The 17,094-nt window shown below is 44.4% G+C and overlaps 2 protein-coding genes and 1 non-coding gene across 3 annotated transcripts in view; 2 read left to right on the forward strand and 1 right to left on the reverse strand.

Moving 5' to 3' along the window:
• Window positions 1-999: 999 nt before the first annotated feature.
• The window catches only part of ITGAE (integrin subunit alpha E), a 63,384-nt gene continuing 47,289 nt past the window's right edge, over window positions 1,000-17,094 (reverse strand). Inside the window, 11 exon segments of the mRNA XM_025476050.3 lie at window positions 1,000-1,319; window positions 1,982-2,086; window positions 6,523-6,618; window positions 7,778-7,873; window positions 8,120-8,176; window positions 11,507-11,614; window positions 11,697-11,760; window positions 12,241-12,315; window positions 13,025-13,104; window positions 13,644-13,742; window positions 16,079-16,211. Coding sequence (XP_025331835.2) covers window positions 1,224-1,319; window positions 1,982-2,086; window positions 6,523-6,618; window positions 7,778-7,873; window positions 8,120-8,176; window positions 11,507-11,614; window positions 11,697-11,760; window positions 12,241-12,315; window positions 13,025-13,104; window positions 13,644-13,742; window positions 16,079-16,211 — 1,009 coding nt within the window. The 3' untranslated portion in view covers window positions 1,000-1,223.
• LOC112677720 (U4 spliceosomal RNA) lies at window positions 5,831-5,977 on the forward strand. Its single transcript, XR_003147160.1, has one exon. It is a non-coding gene; the product is annotated as a U4 spliceosomal RNA (small nuclear RNA).
• Window positions 8,324-10,881, forward strand: HASPIN (histone H3 associated protein kinase). Its single transcript, XM_025476053.3, has one exon. The coding sequence runs from the start codon at window positions 8,374-8,376 to the stop codon at window positions 10,717-10,719; it is 2,346 nt and encodes a 781-aa protein (XP_025331838.1). The 5' UTR covers window positions 8,324-8,373; the 3' UTR covers window positions 10,720-10,881.

The following is a 17,094-nucleotide window of genomic DNA, read 5'->3' on the forward strand; positions in this document are numbered from 1 at the left end:
CCACCACAGTTGCTGCAGCCAAAAGAAAAACATTTGTCTTTCCACCTTTAGTTTCATGCAAGTGCCTGATGCTGGCAAAACGTAAAACTAGAAAACCACTGCAAGGGAGTCTGGGAAATGTTTAAAGCTTTCTAGGCCCTGTGATATGGGAGAATGTGGATAAGCAAAGGAGGTAGTTATTTCAGTAAGTGGTGCACTGAAAGTTATGCTTCTGGGGAAAAAAAGAAACAAAACTCAGTCCCTAATTCATACCTTTTACACATATAAATTTCAGAAAAAAGTAAAAGTTAAAAAGAAATAATGAAAGCATCTGAATTAGATAAAGAAGGATTACTTTCTACATTATGTTCCAATACACAAATTTTTGCAATAACTTTTATGATCCATGAAAAAAACAAAGACTGCTCCATTGCAGGATTAAGAATGGGGAGATGGGGTCAAGTTTTAATAGCATGGGGCATAAAAATAAGATACTAAGAACAAAGCCAGACTGTAACTAGGTGCTAATCACCCAGGCCAGTTTCCATCCCTTCCTGTGGAAGAGTGCCCTCTCCCAGTGACAGTATTTATTTACCAAGGAGCAAAAGTCTCCCCGAGCAATTCACTTAGCAGGAAGCTGGGTAAGAATCAGCACAGTGCATTAAATAGTTATTCATACATACAACAGAAATGAAACTGCAGAACAAAGTCTTGGTTTTCTCCTCACCTCCTTAGTTCCTGTTTTGGTGACTTTTGTTTTACATTTGTTATAGGTGGTGCTTTTTTGTGGCCTGACTTGAAATTTTAGGCAACATCTTAGAAATCTAGATCTAAGATCTTACAAATGCTTCTGACCACTGTCTGCCATGATGTACTTTGTAGAACACTATGTTGGGAGACATTAATAGAAATAACAAGAAAAAACATTCTTAGGCAAATAAGGTTAGAAATTGCTATACCTCCTCTTGGGGGGAAAAAACACGCAAAGTATATTATATTTCCATATTAAAGGCACTTCAGTGAAGAAAAGAGTTTAACTTTATTTAATATTATATATTCCCCAAGTTTACTTTCTGTACAACACACACTTTTGGGACAATGTATGGTTAAAAAACAATATTCCACAATTTGTTGGGTTCTACTCTAGATCATCTTAAAAAAAAAAAAAAAAAAGGAACAACACAAAGTCTCTAGAAGTTTGAAGATTGGTTGACGTTCTCTCCCAAGAGATGAGGAAGCTGGTCCTAATTTTCTTCTGTTAGCAGATTCTCTGATTTCAGCTGGGCATTCCTTGTGTTGTCCAAGTTCAGGTGTTGGTATTTTCTTTTAAAAAAGCCACACTAAAACATAAGAGGGGAAGTACCCTAAGATACCCACATATTTTAGAAAACCATTATATAGTTGTTGCCAAAATAGCTCCTATAATCCTCTGCTTTTCATGCCTCCTCTGAATCTCTCCCTGATAATTGGATCCTTCAAGATCTGTCTTAAATGCTGCCTTTCCACAAGCCTTTTTTGGTGCTCATTCTCCAGTCAGAAGCGAAAAATCACCTTCCTTTGAATCCCCAAAGCTCCTTAACGTTTTTAACTTAACAAATTCTGCAAAGTATTATAGTTTTAGCTGTAATGGATCTTATTTATGTAAAAGTATGCAACCTATTATGGATAGTATGGCCTCATACATCAAGAAACTCACAAAGAGGGACACCCGGGTAGCTCAGTGGTTGAGCATCTGCCTTTGGCTCAGGGCATGATCCTGGGGTCCTGGGATGGAGTCCCAACTCAGGCTCCCTGTAGACAGCCTGCTTCTCCCTCTGCCTATGTATCTGCCTCTCTCTCTCTCTCTCTCTCTGTGTCTCTCATGAATAAATAAATAAAATCTTAAAAAAAAAAAAAAAAAAAAACAGGAGAAGGAAAGCAAAGGATTTAAATAGGAGAATGATCATCACCTCCGTTTTAGGAAAATCTTTCTGTACTATTATTTCACAAGAGTAGAACTGACCTTGAATAGGATGACTGTGATCATAATCAAAGCCAAAAGGCCACCAAGAACGCTTCCAATGATGACAGGTAAATAATACTTCTCTTTCAGGAAGATGACAGTGATCTGGAACAAGACAAAGAGATCATCCAATATGTCTGCTAAAGCAGATGAGAAAACAATTCTACATGTTATTGTAAGGAGCAAAATATGAAAACTTGGCAACATTCTGTATATTGACCAAGGCCTGATGACAATAAAGAGGTAAGCTAAATGTCTCCTGATGCGGCATCTAAAATTATCTAATGAGACTTTCAGTTTCTGGTCCCACATGTAGAGTGCATGGTAAGCACCACCCTGTACTAACAAGTAAAAAGCTAAACAGACTGAAAAATCAACAACTCTTCTTGACTTCCTAAGAAGGAAGGACATTTGGCAAACTGCTGCCCCCAAGACTGGTGAGACAGATAGATAAATACAGGGAGTAGAGGCTTCCCAGTGCTGGGGTAAGAAAACCTGATCTGTAACTGATGAATTACAAGCAGCTCAGTACTGACAACTTTCAAGAGTTAAAAACCCAAGGGAACCCAGTCATAAAGGAGCCCCCAACACTAGAATATTTTCCTCCAGGAGCTTTACTAGGTTCCTACAGTAAATACTGGAAAAAATCCCTTTGTGCTTCTGGGAAGAGGAGAAGAAAAGGAACCATTCTGAAATAGCCAGAGCACTCTGTTTGGCCTACCCTCCAGGGAAACTAGTTAATGGAGCCTAACCTGCTAAGTAAGGTATTACCAGAGCCTAACTGAGCTGGGATAAGAGAAATACCCAGTTCAAGCCCACTCTAGATATATTGTCCCACCTAAGGGGGTTGAAAAACAAATGAGAAACACTTGTGAAGTTCACAGCCCAGAGGCATAGGATCACTAAGAGACTGAAACCTTATCATAGGATGGTAGAGCACTTCCCTTCCCCAAACCTCACCACATTAGTAAAGACCTATTTACAGCAGTTCCTTTTACCTAGTACATCATGTCCAGCTATCAGGAAAAAATTACCAGGAAAAAAAATTATAAAACATACCAAAAGACAAAAAACACAATTTGAAGACACAAAACAAGCATCAGAACCAGAAATGGAAAGGACGTTTGAATTATCATACCTGGAATTTAAAACAACTATGATTAACATGGTAAGGGCTTTAATGGGTAAAGTAGACAGCATGCAAGAACAAAGACAAAGAATAGATAGGTAACGTAAGCAGAAAGATGAAAATCCCAGGAAAGAACCAAAAAGAAATGCTAGAGATTAAAAACAAAACAAAACAAAAAAAAAAAAACACCGCACTGTAACAGAAATGAAGAATGCCTTTGATGGGCTCATTAGTAGACTGGTCATGGCTAAAGAATCTCTGAGCTAGATATACCAAAAGAATCCTTGAATATAATAAGACTTCTGGTCCACAGTACACTATTAGAAAAGTTTTTGGGGAATCAAAGTTATACATGGATTTTTGACTATGTGGGGAGGTGGAACCCCTAAATCCTCATGTTCAAGAGTCAACAGTACTTATAGCATTCTTCTATTAGAAGCCATCCCAGCATTGTTGTCTAAAGGCTGTCTCAATTTCAAGAGCCTAAGCTCTCTTCTCACTAGCAGGACTCAGCTGGAAAGCTTAGAGGACACTGCTTCCCAAGTAAGACCCACTTATGGCCCTCCCAAGTTGTGTTCTGCATACAGACCATGGCCAGAGCTTCTCAAGAGTCAGGTGGGGCCAGAGGGCCACCAAGACTTCTCTGCCCAAAACACTGAGGTCTTTTCACACATGTGCTTAAGCACCAAGGTCAGAGGGCTTTGGAGATAATTTCTGTATAGATTGGAAAGCTGGACAAATTTACCTTTAAGGGTTTTTTGGGGGTTTTTTTTGTTTGTTTGTTTGTTTTTGAGAGATAGTGAGCAAGCACGCGAACATGGGGAGGAAGAGGGAATCTCCAGGAAGAGGGAATCTCCACTCTGTGCTAAGCAGAGACTGTTGCAGGCTTGATCCCTTGACCCCAAGATCATGACCTAAGCTGAAACCAAGAGCTGGACGCTCAACCAACTGAGCCACCCAGGCACCCCTAAACAAATTTACCTTTAAGGTCTCTTCCAATTAAGTAATAAATGTCAGTTACTTCCTATAGTTGACCTTCCAGGCAACTATTTGATTTAATTATTTTGAATAGAAGTAAGTTCTGGGCCTTGAGAAAGGAGGGAGCAAAGCAACAGAGGAGGAGGAACAACATGAAGAGAGCAGGTTTTTCTTCTATGGAAGAGTGAAGTAGAGGATTGCAGGGGGGAAGGACTTGAGAATCTGGGTTTAGGAAAATAATGTAAGGAAGTCTCAAGGTCACAGTGGTGTAATAGGACAGTTTCGAGTAGAAGAAACGCTATTCTTTCTCAAAGCCTCTTCCTTTTCCTCTTCTAAATCCACAGGCTGCAGAACTGCCCCCAAGCTACCCTAGTAAGGTGAAGAGAGCAGGAACCAGGATACTACTGCTTGTACTCAAATACTGATGGTGGCCTACCCAGCAATTATCCTCTCCTTGTAATTTTCATTCAGAAATCATGACTGGTCTAAGCTAATCATGACAGAGCTATTCCTCTTTGCCAGTGACTTGCATGAGATCTAGTTCTAACTGGAAAGATGTAAAGAGCTGCTGGGAGTTTTTAGGAAAATTTCCCTCCCTAAAAGAAGGCACACTTAGAAAAAATCCTTTTGCTACCTATCTCTTGCTCCCTATTTGTATCCTGCCACATGAAAACACAGCACTGGGAGAGATGGCATCTCTGTACTGGCCACAAGGGAAGGTGGCACCAACACATTGTAAGGCACAACATTCAGAGGAGCCAGGCTGTTGACCAGACAAACAACAGATGCCTTTATGGTATATTAGTGGGAGTTTCCCTTCATGCAGATGAAATGGATACACGGCTATTTATACTCAGGTTCATTCTACCTTAGTTGTTTATTGTCAGGAACAACTTAATACTTTGCATAGGGTATTGAATTTATTAAAGAAAGGAAAATCATTATGGGGAAATCTATGTACAGAAATAAAAACATCAATAACAAGGGGAAATAAATTATTTACAGATGTGTATATATAAGAAACTTAACTATAATACTCTTTGAGAAGAGGGAGCTGGGGGCATGGGAAAGGGGGTAATGAGGAACCATTTACTTTTCATTTGATATTTTTCTGTAAGGCTTGGATTTTCTTGCTCTTCTATTTTTTTTTTTTTTTTAAATCTGGGCAGTGGGATATGGAGCACTTCTCTTTCCTCCATATAATTTTCTGTACTAGAAATACTTAAAAACAAAAGGAAACATTATATCTGACATGTCTGAAGAACTATTTCTCTCTTCTCCTCAAAGGAAACAGTGCACCTAATATTCAGCAACCTAGTCTCACTCTCAACATTCCCTCCAGTAATGATCATGCCTGATTAAAGAGCCCACAGATGTATTCTCTCTCAAGTCATTGCTGTTGGCAGGTGCAACTTTTTTTTTTTTATTATTATTTATTTATGATAGGCACACAGTGAGAGAAAGAGGCAGAGACACAGGCAGAGGGAGAAGCAGGCTCCATGCACCGGGAGCCCGACGTGGGATTCGATCCTGGGTCTCCAGGATCGCGCCCTGGGCCAAAGGCAGGCGCTAAACCACTGCGCCACCCAGGGATCCCGGCAGGTGCAACTTAAACACATCTAGGTTAAGTGTCAATGGGATCATTTAGCCCATAGATCACAGACATCAGTTTGACTTGTGGTCACGCTTTTTGGAAAAGAAATCCCAAGGGTTCTAATATTTAGTTTAAAATTTATAAATGAAGCTTTGCACAGTGGCAGTATCATGGCCAATGAGGTTTAACCGAGGCACGATTATTGCTAATTAAAATTTATAAATGAATTATACACTGAGTAACTGGAAAATACTATAAATACTGATACTATACACTAGGAAGACATTCAATGTATACAAAAAAAATTATTTCTCACTTGGCAAATTTTGAAAATACATTTTTTTAAAGACTTTATTTATTCATGAGAGAGAGACACACACACACACACACACACAGAGAAAGAGAGAGAAAGAAAGAGAGAGAGAGAGAGAGAGAGAGAGAGAGAGGCAGAGACACAAGCAGAGGGAGAAGCAGGCTCCATGCACGGAGCACGACCTGGGACTCGATCCCGGGGTTCCAGGATCACACCCTGGGCTGCAGGCGGCGCTAAACCACTGCGCCACCAGGCTACCCTGAAAATACATTTTCAAATCAAAGTATACATACCTGTTGATTTCAGCCTAGTTATTTCAGCTTAGGCCTCTTATTCAACTGCCATTTTAAAGATGGAAAACCTGAGGCAGAAGCTAATTAATTCAAGATCACCGAGGCAGCTGGTGGCAGACTCAAGCTCAGAGGCAATAGGACTGAAAAGAGAAGAGTGCCTGTATAGGGGCTCTAAGGCTAGGCACAGTTTCTCCAGGACACTGCCCAGAAAACCAGAATATAGCCAGGGATTACCTTAGTTCTGTGATTCTCTGCATTCAGCCCCTCATATAGAGTTTTGTTGAAAGATATTTCACCAAGGATCTGCAGTTCAGATACATCTCTCAGTAACTAGAAAATGGAGGGTAGATAAAATACATTTTAGACATGGGCTTATTGTTTTTGGACAGCATCATTTTCTTTAAACATGTTCTTTCTCCAGTATCCATTTGACAACCACAAAGTTACCAAAGCAAGAAACCTGCAGTCATTCCCAATTTCTTTTCTTTTACACTTTACCTCTCACATCACAGCCCCACTCACCAGCCCCAAATCATTCTTGACGATTCTTTTTTTTCTTTCTCGCATCTGTCCCTTTTCTTCATCCCTCATTGCTACTTCTGCAGTTCAGATCTCATCATTCTCATGTGGGTCACTAAAACTTGATCCTAGTGCCCATTTTAGACTGAGTGATCAGGGAATGCCTCTCTAAGAAGGTAACATCTGAGCTAAATATAAGAAGCCACACACATGAAGATACAGGGGAAGAACAGCGTCATGCAGAAGGGACAGCAAGTACAAAGAGCCTGTGGCCAGGATAATACTGATAATAATAATAACAGAAAGGACAGAATAGCTGGAGTGTAAGAAGTGGGAAAGAGGAGAGCACTTGAAGATAAAGCGGAAGCGGCAGAGACAAGATCACGCAATGCCTTGCAGGCCATTGAAAAAGTATGTGTTTCACTCTAGGTGTATTCAAATATCACTTTTCTTTTCAGAGGCATGGCACACTATTTACTTTAAAAATAGCTGTTATGTGAAGAAAAGATTTGCAAAGAGCATGGCAAGAACAAAGACAGGAGGAAAAGACTGCAGCAGCCTGGGGAAAAGGTGGTGGCCTGAACTACAACAGCAGCAGCGGAGATGGAGAGAAGTGAATGGGCTTGGAACACATTTTGGAGGTGGAATGACAGCGCTTGTTCCTGGAACAGATATGGGGATGCAGGAAAGGAAGGAGTCACAAATACTGCCTAAGGTAAGTAAGTACAGTAAGTTACCCTAGCGAATTACCCCGAGTAATTGAGTCAAGAACAGATTGGGGCAGGGCAGCCCCGGGTCGCTCGCGGTTTAGCGCCGCCTTCAGCCCAGGACGTGATCCTGGAGGCTCGGGATCGAGTCCCACGTCGGGCTCCCTGCATGGAGCCTGCTTCTCCCTCTGCCTGTGTCTCTGCCTCTCTCTCTCTCTCTCTCTCTCTGTCATGAATAAGTAAATAAATAAAAAATAAAATACCTGCCGAGATGGATTCAAGGTCAGCTCTGCAGCCACCGTTATGTCTTCTCTGTTTGAGGAGATGGTACAGTTCACTGAATGCCACTTTTCCACACGCTGAAAAGGAAAGTCTGGTTACAGGGAGCACAGTCCCTTTCTGGGTGGAAAAGCTGAAAGCTTAGCACTTGGCAGCCGGGGCCCGTTAAGGTCCCCCCGGAGAGAGGGCGTGCACGCCTCAGCGCCCGCCCTGGCTCCAGCAACCCGGACGGTCCGCAGCTCCCGGACTCGGAGGGCCGGCTGGGGGCGCCTGAGGCCGGCCCGCACCTCCTCCCTCCCGCAGCCTCCCAGGACGGCCGCGCTCACCTGGGCACGATCGCTCCCACACACGTCCTCCTGCCCCTGCCTGCACACAGTGTGGGCCTGAAACGAGAGCCAAGCCAAGCCGGGAGGAGGACGCAACGCTGCGAGCCCGCCAGCCGCGCTCCCCCAACGCCGCGAGCCGTCGTGACGCGCAGGCGCCAGGCCGGACGCTAGGACCCGGCAGCCGCGCCGGCCCGCCCGTCGGCCTTAAGGAAGTCTCGCGGTGTTTGCATTTGAACCTCGGGCGGGTACCGACCATGGCGGCCTCGGCGCCGCTACCCGGGAACCGGCTCTTCCGAACGTACGGGAACGTGGGCGGCGGGAGGCCGCGGCGGGGGCCGGACCGGGCAGCGGCGCAGTGGTTCCCGCCGCAGGACCGGAAGCGTTTTTTCAGCAGCAGCAGCAGCAGCGACGCCAGCAGCGGCGGCCCCTCGGGGTCTGTAGCTTCCGACGATCCCGACGACCCTGACTTCCTCGGCCTTCCGGCGGGGCGGCGGCGGCGGCGCCCGGGCGGCAGAGCCTCCAGGGACCGGCCGAGTCTGATCGCGACCCCCCGACGCCTCAGGCTGCGAGCCCGGCCCCCGCAGAAGTGCAGCACCCCCTGCGGCCCGCTCGGCCCGCCGCCCTTCCCGAGCGACGACCCAGGCCGCCCCAGCCCGGACCTCAGTGCGTGCGGCCAGCCCGGCGACGGCGGCGAGCTGGGCACCAGTGCCTCCCTTTTCAGCAGTCCGGTCTCTCCCGGCCCCGGCCCCCCGGCCCCGGGAGACAGTGTCCTCTGCACCGGACCCTCCGCCTCCTTGGATGTGGCCTCTGAAGTCCCGGGCGGCTTGCACCTCCCAGCAGCTTCCCTGGACACACCACCCCTCCACGGCTTCCAGGAGGCAGCAGGAGGAGGCAGGTTCACCAGGTTGGCCCACCAAGCCCGTGCGAGCCTCAGGTCAGCTCTCTTTAATATTATGGACTTTGGAAACTCTGAAGATTCTGAGTTTGGAGCAGATGGGAGGAATATGAGGGGGTCTTGCTGTGAAAAGGAGCAGACAAGGGGGAGTCTGGAGAGGCCAGGTTTATCACGCATGGGTACGAAGAGGGCCACAGGCCACGACTCCTGTCAGGAGGTGAGGTCTCCAGGGGCTGCCCAGATGGACTGTGAGGAGGCTGACGGTTTCGGGAGCTGTATTGTATCTGGAGAAACCAACAGGCCTGAGAGAACCAGGCCTAGGCGAAAAAGGAAACTTGAGGAAACAGTAGAAACCTCCCTTATCCATTGCCACCAGTTTAAGAGCCAAAAGATGGAAAAAGACTCATTCCTCACACAGGACCTGACTCACTTACAAAACTCATGCTCTTGGACCAAAGCCAGGGCTTCCTTCAGTCTCCACAAGAAGAAGATGGTGACTGCTGTGTCAGAAGTATGCAGCAGCCACACCATTGCCAGTTCTCTCTCTGGGTCCCTCATATCTGAATGTTTAAGCCCTCCTGTTATGATCAGAACAAATAGTGCTCTATCTCCTTGGCACTGCTCTTCCATGTACTTGCTAACCCCCTTAAAGACACTACACGTCACAGACAAAAAAGCATCTGACGCTGCAAAGGTTTATGGAGAGTGCAGTCAGGAAGGTCCTGTCCCCTTTAGCTATTGCCTTTCCACAGAAAAACTTGAGTGCTGTCAGAAGATTGGGGAAGGGGTGTTTGGTGAAGTGTTTCAAACAATTGTTAACCACACACCTGTTGCCCTAAAAATCATTGCTATTGAAGGACCAGATCTAGTCAATGGAGCCCATCAGAAAACTTTTGAGGAAATTCTGCCAGAGATCATCATCTCCAAAGAGTTGAGCCTCTTGTCTGATGAGGTATACAACCGTACAGAAGGCTTTATTGGTTTGAACTCCGTGCACTGTGTTCAAGGATCTTACCCTCCCTTGCTCCTCAGAGCCTGGGACCATTATAACTCAACTAAAGGGTCTGCAAATGACCGGCCTGACTTTTTTGAGGAGAACCAACTCTTCATTGTACTGGAATTTGAGTTTGGAGGGACTGAGTTAGAGCAAATGAGAACAAAGTTGTCCTCCATGGCTACTGCAAAGAGCATTCTACACCAGATCACTGCATCCCTCGCAGTGGCAGAGGCATCACTGCACTTTGAGCACCGAGACTTACATTGGGGGAACGTGCTCTTAAAGAAAACCAGCGTCAAAGAGCTCCGCTACACCCTCAATGGGAAGACAAGCACCATCCCCACCCATGGACTGCAAGTCAATATCATTGACTACACCCTGTCACGGTTGGAGCGGGATGGAATTGTGGTGTTCTGCGACATTTCCATGGATGAGGACCTATTTACAGGTGAAGGTGACTACCAGTTTGAGATCTACAGGCTAATGAGGAAGGAGAACAACAACTGCTGGGGTGAATATCATCCTTATAATAATGTGCTCTGGCTCCATTACCTCACAGATAAGATTCTGAAACAGATGACCTTCAAGATTAAATGTAACACCCCTGCCATGAAACAAATGAAGAGAAAGATCCAGCATTTCTATAGGACAATGCTGAACTTCAGCTCTGCCACTGACTTGCTTTACCAACACAGTCTCTTCAAGTAAGCTGGAGGTGCCCTACTGCCCAGACAGAGGGTACCGGTTTTAAAACCTCCGATGCTATTATTTTCAGTCTCCATTCCCAGAGCAAAGTGGAATTCCCATTCTGAATGTTTCTGGGAATTAACAAATGTTCTTTAAAAATAAACTATGCATGGGAACAAATAATTACAATTTATAAGCCTTCTTTTTGTCAACTGAGTCCATTCTATAAATGCCTTTCTATATATTCATTTTTTTACCTTGACATTTCATGTATCCTGAGCAAAAAGAAAAACAAAAAATTCAGGAAAGCCAAAGGCCTCAACTTTCATAGTGATCAGAACCTGTTGCTGTAGGTATCATAAGGGAAACATACTACAGATGGAGACTCAGCTGAGGGCGAAGAGGCTATAGCAAACCAGAGACAGAGACAGACTGGAGGGAGGAAAGGAAGATGGTAAATTTATAGGGAGAAGTTCAAGAAATAGCTCCTGTTTATCAAGCTTATTTGCCAATCACAAAGAGAAGCAAAATTTATCAGTTTTTCAAAGGGCAAATGAATGTCTCCATGGGTATTAAGAAGGTTTGAATTTTTGCTAATTTTTCATCGAGGGAAGGAAAATAAGTGTTGCTTTAAGAGCTGAATGGTTGATATTTCTTGTGAAGATGATTTTGGCAATTTACTCCTAATGTGTTCCCAGGTTAACTAGACTTGGTTTTACTCCTTTTCTAGAACTCTGGTTTTATACCTTTGAGAATCCACAGTCACTCTGGAAAGATGTGATCATGATAAAGAAATATCCCCAAGTACCTGAATTTTTGTAAGGTTTCTCACTCTTATGAACTGGTGACCTTGTAATGTGATTGGAATGCAAATGTGCAGCTTGAATTCAGCTCCAAAGAGATTTTCCCCATGTATCTACAAAATAAAATCAGAGAGTGGGAATTCAGGTGTTGTTTTGCCAACTGTAACTTTGCAATAATAAGCATTAAATACTTACGCTGAAGAGGAATTCTTTATAGACAGAAAGCCCCTGGCTTGTGTTGATGTACATCACTGAAGGTCTGCAAATGAGAGGGTATTTGTTAGGCCTCAAGGGCCCCCTTCTTTCAAGTGAGCCTGAATGCTACCACCTGGGTACACTAGGACAGAGGGCTCTAGGTCCTTAAGAAGAGTCAAGGCTGAGTATCAAAATGTAAAGTGGTGATAGGGCAGTGTGGGTCAGATGGAATACTTGGATTCTGTGCCTTTGGACTGGTTCTGTGTCTGGTTAGTAGTCTTCGGCGGCCTTTTCTCCTCCCTACTCAATCCCACAGCTCCTCTTGTCCGCTTGTTAGCATTATGTCAGTGATCTTTAGTATTGAGACCAGTTAGCCCTGCTCCTCCTTTGATCACTACCCAGAGGATTTCTAAGGACCCAACTGTTAGTGCCCCAGCAATCAGGAGCAGCCCAGGTTTTAAACAGGCTCCCATCAGCGCTAGGAATGTCCACATCCACCCTGACCACCTGAAGCTACAGATGTCAGCCCCTTGGAAGTACTTACTTGGGCAGAACTGCAATGAAGGCATGCTTGAATTGAAGGCTGATCTCTCTGACCAAAGACCTTCTTTCATTGAAACTAGGAAATAAGAGTGTCAGTTGACAGCATACCCACTTTGTATATAGCTGTTTATATACCTTGGCTTCTCAGGGTCAATGAGGGTCAGATAAGATGCTTGAAGATAAGTAATTAGAGTGCAGAAGATTTGCTAGAAGACCATACTTGGAGAAACACTGATTTTAAAAGGGTTTCTCAATCTTGAACAAGAATGACATTTTGGACCAGATAATATTTTGTGAGAGGCGGCCTTATACTGTACGATGTTTAGGAGCATTGCTGGCCTCTAGCCACTAGATACCAGAAGCCCTCATCCCACAAGTTGCAACCAAAAGTGTTTTCAGGCATTGCCCTCCAAGGGGCAGAGTCATCCCCATTTGAGAATCCTTCACCATTATACCCTACCCCCAATACACAGAAGCTTTGCAGATGAAAGAGCTTCTCCAGAGTTAAATGAACCAGATTTAGAACTTATGTTCAATTCTCATTTACCAGATCATACTGTAGTTTTGTTCTGTGTGTCAATAAAAGAACATTTTAAATATCTCTGAAAACAAGAAGGGAAAGCCAAGTCACTGCAGCAGCAGATTCTTTCTGTGGGTTCACTAAGGCCCTTCTTCCTGGGCAGCGATGGAGCTCTTGGAGCTATGGAGTTCTTACACATGCATGTGGAAGGGAGACTTCTTCCAGAGCCACAGCCTGGGCCTGCTGTGACACAGGCACTACTTACTTGGAGACAGCCACAGTGATGTTAGCTGTCCTCTCTGGAAAACCATTCTCCTCTAGCTGCCAAACTACTGAAAAGTTTCCCTATGGAAAAAAAAAAAAAAGAGAAAGAAAAGGTCATTTGATTCTTCTCTATGCCACTCACAATTTAAAGTGCTTCCTACTAACTAAACAGACCTGGGAAACAATTCATAGGCCTCACATTTTTGTAGCACAGCATGAGCCTCACTATTATTCCACATGAGCCTCACAATGTCATTACAGAGTAAGCAGGGCAGACAGCATTATTCCCCTATTACAGTTGAGGAAACCACTTCAGAGCTTTACCACAGCACAGAGGTCATCAATGGCAGATGGGGGACTCACCTCAACTAGTAACTTTGGGCCTGCTGCTCCTCCTATACTACTCCCAGCTTCACACTGCTATATGGGGGTGAGCCAACAGTTTATGGCTATATCCCCGACCCCACCACTCCCTACTTTGAGAGCAAATTTGGCAGCTCTAAGCTCTGCTATGGATTTATTATGGTAAAGAGAAATGTGGAGACCACAACTAAGATTCAGTTGAGATGTAGGAGACACCACCTCCAAGTTAGCAAGAGTCAGCTAACCAAAACACTCACAGATGACCTCCTGAGAATAGGGTGACCAATCTTGCAGTTCATGACCAGCACAGAAGCATTGGGCTTAGGATCATCACACTGAATGTCTGGAGAAGGAGGCTGTTAACACAAAGAAGACACTATTCTTAAAGAGCAAGAAAGGGAGCAGTTTCCTCACACCAATTCAACAAACATTGACTGATTTTCTACATGCCAGACATCTGCCAGGAGCTTTGGGATGCAAATCAGACTTGGTCTCTGTCTTCCTCCCAAGCTGGGCAGGAAGAATCAGTAGTAGATGGTTGAGGAACTTTTAAATACAAGGCCTAAGGAGTGGTTCTGTGAAAGGTACAAGGAAAAACAATATTGAAAGAGGTGAAATCCAACAAGGAGGCATCTGTAAAGTCTTCATGGGGAAGGAGACATTTGACTGTACCAATGCAAACTTAACATACTGAGATGGGCTGGAAGGTAAGCATGAGCCCAACACTGCCACATAGCCTTTCTCAACCAGGGCTCCTCTCCTGGTCCACTGACTATGGAAAGGTGAATTCAGTGACAATTTTTTTAATTCTCCCAAGGGTAGCACAGCACTAGTTCCACTATAGAAGCCTATAATTTCATTATTTTCATATAATGAATTCTTGTTCTGTCCCTAGCCTAAGACCCTAGGGACAAACCTAGCTTGAAAAAGCCAGGCTGGGATGCCTGAGTGGCTCAGCGGTTAGGTGTCAGCCTTCAATTCAGGGCGTGTTCCCGGTCTGGGGTTTGAGTCCCGCATCAGGCTCCCGCGAGGAGCCTGCTTTTCCCTCTGCCTATGTCCCTGCCTCTCTCTCTGTGTGTGCCTCTCCTGAATAAATAAAAATAAAATCTTGAAAAGAAAGAAAGAAAGAAAGAAAGAAAGAAAGAAAGAAAGAAAGAAAGAAAGAAAGAAAGAAAGAAAGAAGAAAGAAGAAAGAAAGAAAGAAAGAAAGAAAGAAAGAAAGAAAGAAAGAAAGAAAGAAAGAAAGAAAGAAAAGGCCAGATTTACTGACTCCTTACAATGAGGAAAACTGCACTGTGGTATGTATCACCAAACAAAAGCAAAGACAATTATTAAAGGATTCTGGGGAAGGTGGAGTTCAGGCGATAGAGAAGTAAAGCAGAGGGATCCCTGGGTGGCTCAGTGGGATTTAGCGCCTGCCTTTGGCCCAGGGCGTGATCCTGGAGTCCCGGGATCAAGTCCCATGTCGGGTTCCCTGCTTGGAGCCTGCTTCTCCCTCTGCCTGTGTCTCTGCATCTCTGTGTGTGTGTGTGTGTCTCATGAATAAATAAATAGAATCTTTATTTTTTTAAAGATTTATTTATTTATGATAGACATAGAGAGAGAGAAGAGAGGCAGAGACACAGGCAGAGGGAGAAGCAGGCTCCATGCCAGGAGCCCAACACGGGACTCAATCCTGGGACTCCAGGATCACGCCCTGGGGCAAAGGCAGGCGCTAAACCGCTGAGCCACCCAGGGATTCCCCTGAATAAGATCTTTAAAAAAAGAAAAGTAAAGCAGAGTTTTGATGGGCTCAAAGTAAAGCAAGGTTTTGTGTGTAAAAGTGTCAATCAGCATCAGGTCTGGACCCAGGGATTCATTTCACTGGGAAACTCTTAAGGTGGATTTGTAAAGTTGTGTCCAGAAGTGTGTTATCTGAAGATCTGCACCTCAGATGGAAAACGAGACTACTTCTCTTCCAAGTGACTTAATATTCTCCAGTCAAGTGAGATAGTTTCATAATTACAGACAGAACTTCAAGCAGCAGAGTTTTCTGATTGCCTATGATTTTAGAGAATATTTCTCAGTGTTACAATACTTCACAGCTGTAGGATGCCCTTGGGAGAAACACTGTTTCCTGTTATCTTGCAGCTGGCTTTGGGTCTGTGACCCCAGGCTAATGAGTAGCAGGGCAGACTACTTTCCCAGTGCAGGCTCTTGTTTTAGAAATTCTTTCCATCTCAGAACCCTGGTTAAGAAAGGGTGCAGGCAAGAAGCAGTGACGGCAGAACAGCAGCACTGAAGATTCTGTAGGCAGAGAATAGTGTGACTGGGCTCACAGCACAGCATGCAGTTGGATTGGAGGGGATTCATCTCATCAATAATCATTTATTGGATGGACCAGGATGAGACTGGAGGCAGAGAGACCAGTTAGGAGGTTGCCATAAAAAAAAAAAAAAAAAAAGCAGGTGGGAAGCCCGGGTGGCTCAGTGGTTTGGTGCTGCCTTCAGCCCAGGGTGTGATCCTGGAGTCTCGGGATTGAGACCCACATCGGGCTCCCTGCATGGAGCCTACTTCTTCTCTGCCTCTGCCTCTGTGTGTGTGTGTGTGTCTCTTATGAATAAATAAATAAAATCTTAAAAAAAAAAAAAAAGAAGGTATACAGGGGGGAAAGCCATGAGTGGCATGTTTCCAAAACTGCCATCATAGTTACCTTGTGTATCCTCTTAAACTGTAGGTTTCTGGGGTAACTCAAATCCATGCTCGTCATGTAGGAATCTTCCCCAGAGTTAGTTAGGTTAATGTTCATAGTCAGCTCCTTTGTGAGACCCACCACCAATTCCTGCCTGCACAGTGTAGGCAAATAGATACATGTTACCAGTTTATTTAATCTGTAAAAACTTCAATACAGTACAATAGCACATTCTTAACTAACTCCTTAAATTGCCTAAAGGATACATTTAGCCTAGATTTTCTTCCCCTCAACATAAGCAAATGCCTGGACTGCCACACCCACCTCAGTTGCTGTATGAGATGATAATGGCTACCATTTATTTGGTGCTTACTATATGGTAGGGACTGTGCTAAATGAAATCCTTCACATCCTCAATTAATCCTCATAATAATCCTATAAAATAGTATGGTTACTCTCCATTTCATAGAAAAGCAAACAGAAGCCAAGAGAATCTAACTCATTTGCCTAAGGTCTAGCAATCCCAAAAGAGGGTTGGGAAATTATATTTAAATCCTCTTTCTACTTCCAATTCAGTGCAACCCTAGGCAAGACACTTCATGAAACACAAATTCATACATTTTGCATATACTTATGGAGTACTTTCTCTGTGCCAGATACTTCTGCTCAATACTGAAGATTAGTGGTGCATGAGACAGGTACGGCCCCTACCCCTTTCTTGGCCTCAGCTCTCCCATCCACAAAATCATTCAGGCCCTTCCAATTTAAAGATTAGTTTAAAACAATCTATTCAGACTGGAGAAGAGAAGACTTGGAGGGTTTGTGAGAGCTTTCTTCAGTCCACAGAGGTGCTGTGGGGCCCCAGAGGATAATACTACTGTCCACAATTGAGCTTTACAGAAAAACATTAACAATACAAAGAAAATCTCCTAGTGGGCAGCCCCGGTGGCTGGGCGGTTTAGTGCCTCTTTCAGCCCAGGGCAGGATCCTGGAGACACGGGATCGAGTCCTGCGTCAGGCTCCCTGCGTGGAGCTTG

Source organism: Canis lupus, chromosome 9, assembly GCF_003254725.2.
Source record: "Canis lupus dingo isolate Sandy chromosome 9, ASM325472v2, whole genome shotgun sequence".
NCBI lineage: Eukaryota > Metazoa > Chordata > Mammalia > Carnivora > Canidae > Canis > Canis lupus.